General features: G+C 43.5%; 1 protein-coding gene across 1 annotated transcript; it reads right to left on the reverse strand.

Annotated features, from left to right (window-relative positions):
- Window positions 1-411: 411 nt before the first annotated feature.
- On the reverse strand, window positions 412-7355 carry LOC123128524 (putative transcription elongation factor SPT5 homolog 1). Its single transcript, XM_044548552.1, has 21 exons — window positions 6859-7355; window positions 5614-5858; window positions 5371-5514; window positions 5143-5304; window positions 4980-5063; window positions 4578-4648; window positions 4128-4479; window positions 3896-4051; window positions 3706-3803; window positions 3574-3622; window positions 3340-3492; window positions 3071-3214; window positions 2890-2989; window positions 2588-2758; window positions 2469-2517; window positions 2298-2389; window positions 1791-1860; window positions 1511-1574; window positions 1213-1429; window positions 1017-1114; window positions 412-911 (listed from the first exon to the last, which is right to left on the reverse strand). The coding sequence occupies exons 1-21, from the start codon at window positions 7211-7213 to the stop codon at window positions 669-671; spliced, it is 3117 nt and encodes a 1038-aa protein (XP_044404487.1). The 5' UTR covers window positions 7214-7355; the 3' UTR covers window positions 412-668.
- Window positions 7356-7734: the final 379 nt, after the last annotated feature.

Here is a 7734-nt window from a genome sequence, read left to right on the forward strand (position 1 = left end):
TGCAAGAGTTTTTTTTATCAAGTTGGTGTTTCTTATTCTAGACAAATGTGCGGTAACTTTTCCCAAGCTGACAAATGATTGCAATTTTTTTGTATATGTAAATAAGAGCTGACCTCGTCATTTTCTGAAATGGGATCTAGCTCACTGAACCATTTTTCAATCCTCAGCTATTTTTGATCTCTCAGTCATGGTCCCCTGGAGGCGTGGATCCTATTGGACGGTACCCTCCCTAACTCAGCTCGCCTACATAAAACTGGTTTCCATCAACTGTGCCATGCTGCACTGCCACAGGTTCAGAACGGAAACCGATGTGGTATCAGGCAGACTTGAAAGAGATTCTCCAGGTTTTATTAGAGCAGACCATAGGAGTAAATCCCAATCCAAAAAGTTTAAATAAGTATACGAAGTGCAGAAAGATAAAACGGGATGATGTGTCATGTCAGGATTAGAAAGATCAAGCATTCCCGAGTATATCTCCGGGCAGCATCTGGGAATATCTACATCATGGTCCAATAATTCACATGATACTGAGCAAGTGGGATTAAGAACAACCAATCTGACCGGTTAGAGCGATCTAAAATTGCTAAGTTGACCAAAAACATGTATTTTTCCTTCTAATTTTGCGGCCTAGGACAGTTCAGATAACACCTAACAGGTGAACAGCTATCTCACGTTGCTAGTTTACCCAAAATCACCAGGTCTACTATTTTCATGTCAAGCGGACTTTCCACCCGGACAATCCCATCAGACCCGTCGACTCCTACCAGTCTTCCTATAACTCCACGCATGCTGCCATTCATTATCTTGACCCTGTCGCTCTTCTTCGGCCTGATGATCTCGAGCTCGTCTGGAAGAGCTGTTACTTCATCCCCACTGCCTGATGGCCCAAGTGCGACACGGCAAGATCCATCCTGCAAATTCAGACTCGCGGAGATAAAAAAAACCGGCACCAAAGAAACATGTGGAGAAACCACTTCTGCATGCACTTGTAACAACCATAAATGAACGTTACATACCAGGAGCACTTCCTTCACCACACCATTGGTGGAACCATCTCCTCTGGACACATTGACGCAAACATCTGGCAAGAGCCAATTACTGCCGCCCTCATCCCCTGAAAGCATTTTGGCAAAAGGTATTCACAGATGTGCACACAAAAAAGGTGCTGGTTTCAATCCCATCCCAGTTGCAGATGAAAGGGCAAGGGCAAACCTATCATTGGAGACATTGCGTCCATTCCAGCATTCCCTGGGGTCATTAGCTGGCCACCAGGGGTTCCAGGCAAATAAGAGGCAGGAATTGGGGTCATTGGTTGAGCACTAGGTGTTGGAGCGTTGAATGGAGCATCACCAAAGCCAGTTCTAGAGGTACTTTCCCACCCTGATCCAGGAGTGGGGGCATCAAATGGCCTAGTTACTGGAGTTCCTGGCTGTGTGTAGAAACAGCAATACATTTCAGTAGCCAACACAAGGATAAACAATTTTCAAAGTTAACAAGAAGCACATGGAACCTGGTAAGCTGGACTGATCCCCCAAGCGCCCCAAGTGCCACGATTTCCATCTTCCTGGTTATCCCTGATCATATAATTAGAACACAATCAGCAACCAAACAGACCATCAAGATTAACTCCAGTAAAAGTTTCAACACTCCACTTCGCAACAGACAAGGTTGAAATAGTTTCACTATGGGGCAGGATACACAAAACATCTGAAGCTGCTTTATTCTAAATTTCAGGATTTCAATTCTGCAAGCCTAAGTAACCAATTTGTTCTCCAAAGAAGTATACCAACCTCGGTGGACTCATTGGTGCCCAGGCTTGATTATGCATAGGAGTTTGCGATCCATCACAAATTGGTGTCGCTGCGCAAATTCAAATAACTTGTTACCATGGAAAAGGGGAATAAGAAACAGTACATGGTACAATGAAATGAATGGCACAGAAATAGGCGATGTGATAGGCATCTGAACAGGAGAGGGCGAAAATGAACAAATAGCACCAAAATGATTTGCAGATCAAATGGGTGAATGACGCAAGAGAGCCAAAGTGGCAATATAATGACTATTCAACTTCAAGTACAGAGAACACAAGAATTATTTTGATGTAGGTGCAACTATAGTATTTCCCTCCTTTTCTAAATGTATGGCGTTTCAAATTCACGGAAATTAGAAGTCACTGTAGATAGTGTGTAATACAATACTATAATAAAACGTCTTAGCAACATATGTGATAGAAAAAGTGATCTAGGCAATCTCAAATTGAACCATAACAAAGAATGTAACTATGTAAGTAAGCACACCTCCAGGTTCTCGCATTGGAGTTTGAATAGGATACAATGGCGTTCGAGATGGGTGCATAGGTGTTTCACTGCCCAATGAATAACGAGATTCACTGCCAATACAACTGGTCAGCAAATGAGAAAATGGTACCGAACAGCTTGTTAAATATGGTTGATCAAATAGAAATTTACCGGAATGGTGTCCCAACATTCGCTGTGTCAGCAATATCCTCTCTCTTAACTATATGTTTGCAGCAAGGTTAGTCGTCAACAGTAGACAGACAACAACAATTGTGACAAAAATTATTCACCTGTGACAATCTTCATAAGTGAATCAAGCTCCACACGCACGAGTGCACCATTCACTTCTTTAACACGGCCACGATATCCTTTGTAGGGACCAGATTTAATTTTGATGCATCTACTCACCAAGGCATCATGCCCTCTGCCACCACGACCACCTCCTCCAAACCTTCCACCAGCTGTGTTAGATAGGAGGGGAGTGAATTATTACATCAGCATAAAGTAGTGTAAGTAATAGACTTCGCACAAGATGCAGCTGACTAAAACTAATGGCAGAGATAAGGAGCATCCAAACTATCAATATTCATACAATTCATGTAAGGTCCTCTCGGCGGAAGCCCTCCAGGAGATTGCAAGATCCTTGCTGGAGATCTAAAAGCACCAAGCCGTGGATCTGCTGTATCAACACCCTGCAAAAACAAGTAAACTGAAGATATGATGGCATGTTCTAGGTACCAATAAAATTTAATTGAGATAATCAAAGCACAGACCATCCTGCTGCTGTTGACAACCGATCCCCCAACAAGGACACACGATTGTGCTTTTGCACAGATAAAGCCTGAATGTTCAAGGTGGTGGCGGTCATGTATAAAACATATCCCTTTGTGTATATGTTCCACAGGTCCTTGCTTTCCCTAATGTGAACAGAAAAAGAAATGTTTGTTAGCCTGTGATAAGAAGATTAAATTGAGACAACAGAATAAATAGACATTGTGAGAGAAATAATCAAAACACGAGATAACAGGCAAAATGTACACACCTTGCATGGCCCCTCAATGACCCTGACAATATCCTTAGTTGACACCGTGTTATTCTTGCTATCTTTTGCAGATGTGCGCCGATCGATTTTGTATTTTATTTCTCTCAGTTTCACAAGCACCACTTCAGGTTTATCAGGCACTCCTTTGAGAACCTAATTATACAAAAGGGTCAATACATATAACTATACGTACAAGACAATCAGTCAGATGAATATTTAGACAGTTCTGCTTGCCTGAAATGCTTCGCTTTCCACCCTTACAATCACACCAAATGATAAATTGCTGAAAAGTGAAGAAATGGGATAAGTTGTTTCGTAGCCGTTAGACATGATGGGTAGCAACCTCACTAAAAATTCTGGGCTTACTCAAGAAGGACAAGATCATGCAATTCATAATCACCAATTCTGGTAAGCCCCGTCGTGACCTCAGAACTCTCCACAACATGATCTGCAAACACACGGATCTGCAGTCACAAAAAAGAGTTAAACATACTACAAAATATGTTTAAACAAAGCAATTTCCAATAGATGCACAGGTGTACCAACAATTGCTCACATGTTCTTTGCTTGTGTCAGATAAAATGGTCAAGACATGTCCTTCCACTTTAACTACCATGCCTGTCACACCTTCTTGAACACCAAAAACCACTTTTACATGGTCCCCGGGATTGAAATATTTGCAGAGATCTTTCTCACTGAAGGCAAGTGTTTTCTGCATGTTACAAAGAGATGTTTAAATTTTCTAGTCCAGTTGATAGTGGTATAATAAATTCACTGCAAGTAATTACCGGAAGATCAGATCGTGTTGGTCGGATGTGAACAATAGAATCCTCTACTTTCTCCACACAGCCCCTTATGTCCTTGAGATCACCTTTAACAACAACTACAGCATCGCCTTTCATAAAATGTCCCTTCTTCCTGCTGAGTGTGGACAATATAGCCACATCTTCATTCACGTCATCACCAACTCTCCCGAATTTCTCCAATTCATCAAGTGATGGCTTAACATTCTGTGTGCTGATTGATTTTATCGAGACTTTTTTGTGCAAGAAACCATCTTCAAATTTTAAAGCGCCAACCATCTCAAAGTATTCCCCAGAATCTTTATCTCTCCTCCGTTCTACAGGAATGTTCATCTCCCTGTGTTCATTTAAGTTAGAAAAAAGAGGAGACAAGATACATAAACAAATAAAACTGAACTATCATTTGATAGCGAAAGGATGAAAAGCATTAAGCACCTCGCCTCGTCGGTACTAAATAACCTTCGCGGTGGAATAAACGACTTCTTCTTTGCAACCTTAAGACCTTTCTGACAATACAAAAGTCATATCATGCTAGGTCATCCAGCAAGCAAGCACAATACGAAGTATAAACACGCATTCTACCAAGAAGATAGATTGATAATTAAGAAGTCCTTCAATAAGTTAAAATCTACTAATTCCATTTTTGGACACAGCAGTGCATGGAACTTGTGAATCATATGGGAAAGAGAACCCAAACTTGAAGTACTATGTTCACAGCGGATGCAAGACGATATATAAAATGGCATGTCAATGAGCTCAAACCACTGATAAAAGTGTATGTTACGTTGAAAGGTGACAGGTAGAAAATCACGATGAATGGCAACTAGCATAACTTACCAATTTATCTGTCAAAGCTTGTAAATCTAATCTAGGAATGAGCTTCACAGTAACCTTTTGGCGCACATCATCAACTTCGACAACCTGGGGGTAATCAAAATAAATAACTGGGCAATTGACAAATATATACTAGCAACAACCAGGGAAACAATGATGACCATACCTTAGCAAGATCCCCTTTATATATACCAAGCTTCAACCTGACCCATGTATCTCTTGAAAGATCAGCAGACTTACTCGTGACAGAGAGAACATCAGTCATTTCTTTTGTAGGAACCAGAAGTATTTTTGCTGAAGAAAAGATGTTCCGCAGACCTTTGCAAGCCTGCAATGAAGTTTAGTTAACATCCCTTATCAAGAAGACTAGAATGTCAATTTACGCACTGGTTACCTCCTTGACATGGGCTTCTTTCTCTGCTTCAACATAAATGTAATTCTTTAGGTGTTCCAATGCAACGACGGACTTAATCTGGAGATCTTGCCTATCAATGAACTTTTGCATTAGACAAAGGGCTGTCTCTCGCTCATGTCCAATCTGACGTCATAATTAGAACAACAATGAGATTCAAATGGTACAATGAACAAATAGCAGAGCTGAGGCAAGAGCTTAATTTTCCTAGAACTTGCAACCTACCGCACATTTCACCATCCAGAGCTTTGGATCCTTCACTGATGGCAGGAGAGCTTGCTGTTCAACCTCGGTTAGACCCTCTTCATCAAAATCAGAGTGTGATTGCGTTCTATATTTCCATTTTAACATCTCTTCCAAGTTCTCCATATCGTCTGCATCATCCATTGGATTTGGATTGAAATGACGTCTAGAACCCTTTTTCACATCCTCGTCAGGATTATCAGCCCGAGCATCATCATCAATAAAACCTGCCGAAAAGCAAAGGAGCGTAAGTCACGTCATTAACACAAATAGTCTTGCTTTTGCATACTACACAACTCAACCCACAGATAGGCAAGCATAGAAATTTTTTAATCCGAAAGGGAAAGTAAAAAATGTTATACTTGAACGGCAGAAATAAACATCCATGTGAACATAACTCAGGACCAATGGCAAGAGTACATCCATAAAGAAACTGCAGTTGATGATCGACTAAACATCAAATTCTGCACCATCCAATCTTAAGAAACATAATGGTTACATTGAGCTTGAAGTAACAAGAGTATATCAAAAAATTACATAAAAGTACCATCTGGGCATCGAAACCAAAACTCTTGATCATATAGAGGTCCCTAGTAATTTCTGGAGGATATGATTCTGCCCATCATCTTGACTACAATGCTGGTTTGGAAAGAGCCAGACAGTTGATTGTAACAACAATTTCCCAGGTATATCCTGGGTAGGTCTAGCCATAAGTGGCAGGAAGTAACAAGTTTTAATGGAACATGGACTTTGGTCCTTCACTCCATACGATCTCCCATTTATGGCCAAATTACAAAATTAACACAGTTCGCACTAAATTCCACTGATGGTTCACAACAGGAAAGTAAGAAGCATTGCCACTGATGGTTCACATATGGTTATCGAACCTAGCCAACACTGAAGCAACAATAGAATGTAATTCAAGCCGGATTGGCCATCAAACAACCCAACTAAGCACCCTCAGCATTTCTAACAGGGGTAACGAGTCCCAAACGCAGGCATGGTCGAGGTTAATCAAGGGTTCCAGAGAGGGAACCAGCATCGGCGATCACAGAAATCGTCGATAGTGCAGAAATGCTGCGGAACCAACGACTGGGAAGCAAAAATCCGACACGAAATCGTCACTAGCTCCGGCGAATTTGGATACGGGAAGTTAAACACGACAGCGATTCTGCTACCCCGGGTCCAGACGCCGGCGTACGGCCGATAGGGCAAGCGGGCACTCACCTTCCTCGTAGCCGTCCTCCTCCTCCTCCTCGCCGTCGTCGTCGTCGACCTGCGCCATGTCGTCGATCAGGATCGACCGCTTCCTCTTGCTGGGCCGGCGGCCGCGGGCGCGACCGCCGCCGCCCTCCTCGTAGTCGTCGTCGTCATCCTCTTCCTCCTCGTCGTCGTCCTCGCTGGCCGCGTCGTCGATGAAGCTCGCGACGCCCGAGCCCTTCCCCCCGCCGCCGCGCGACCGCTTGCCGCCCCTCTCCTCCACCTGCTCCTCCTCCACCTCCGACTCGTCGGCCTCCTCCTCCTCCTCTACCTCCTCGAACTCCTCCTCCTCCTCCTCCTCCTCGCGGCCGCGGCGCGACATTGCGGCGGCTAGGGTTTCGAGCGAGCCCTCGCCGAGGCTCGAGACGCGCAGAGGCTGGGAGGGTGGCCCCGCGTGGCAGCGCGGAACCGACGCGAGAGGCGATTGAGGCCTCGGCGGGGCGGGGGTTGGGGTGGGTGGGTGCGAGAAGAGCGGGGAGCGTTTTCGGTTGCCGGCAAGGCGAGAGGGTATTTAGCGGCGAAACCGACTTATATCCAGGAGGAACGCTGAGTTAATTTTCGTTGCGTGGGCCGGGCCGTACATCGGCCGCGCGTAGGATTGATGATGATTAATTCGGCCAGGCTCGTACAATTTATTTATCGCTTAGAGCAAGACCTACGGAACCCTCTCGATGGGCCGGCCCAGGAACGCTGGAGGCCACATCCTCGTTTTTTAATTTGTTTTAATGTTTATATTTTTTTCATATTTTATTGCAAAAATATACTTGACATAATGTTTTTTAAAATATTAATCACGCATTTTGATATTTCTAAGTGTGTATAGAAAAATGATGACCATGTCTA

This window comes from Triticum aestivum, chromosome 6A (genome assembly GCF_018294505.1).
Source record: "Triticum aestivum cultivar Chinese Spring chromosome 6A, IWGSC CS RefSeq v2.1, whole genome shotgun sequence".
Lineage (NCBI taxonomy): Eukaryota > Viridiplantae > Streptophyta > Magnoliopsida > Poales > Poaceae > Triticum > Triticum aestivum.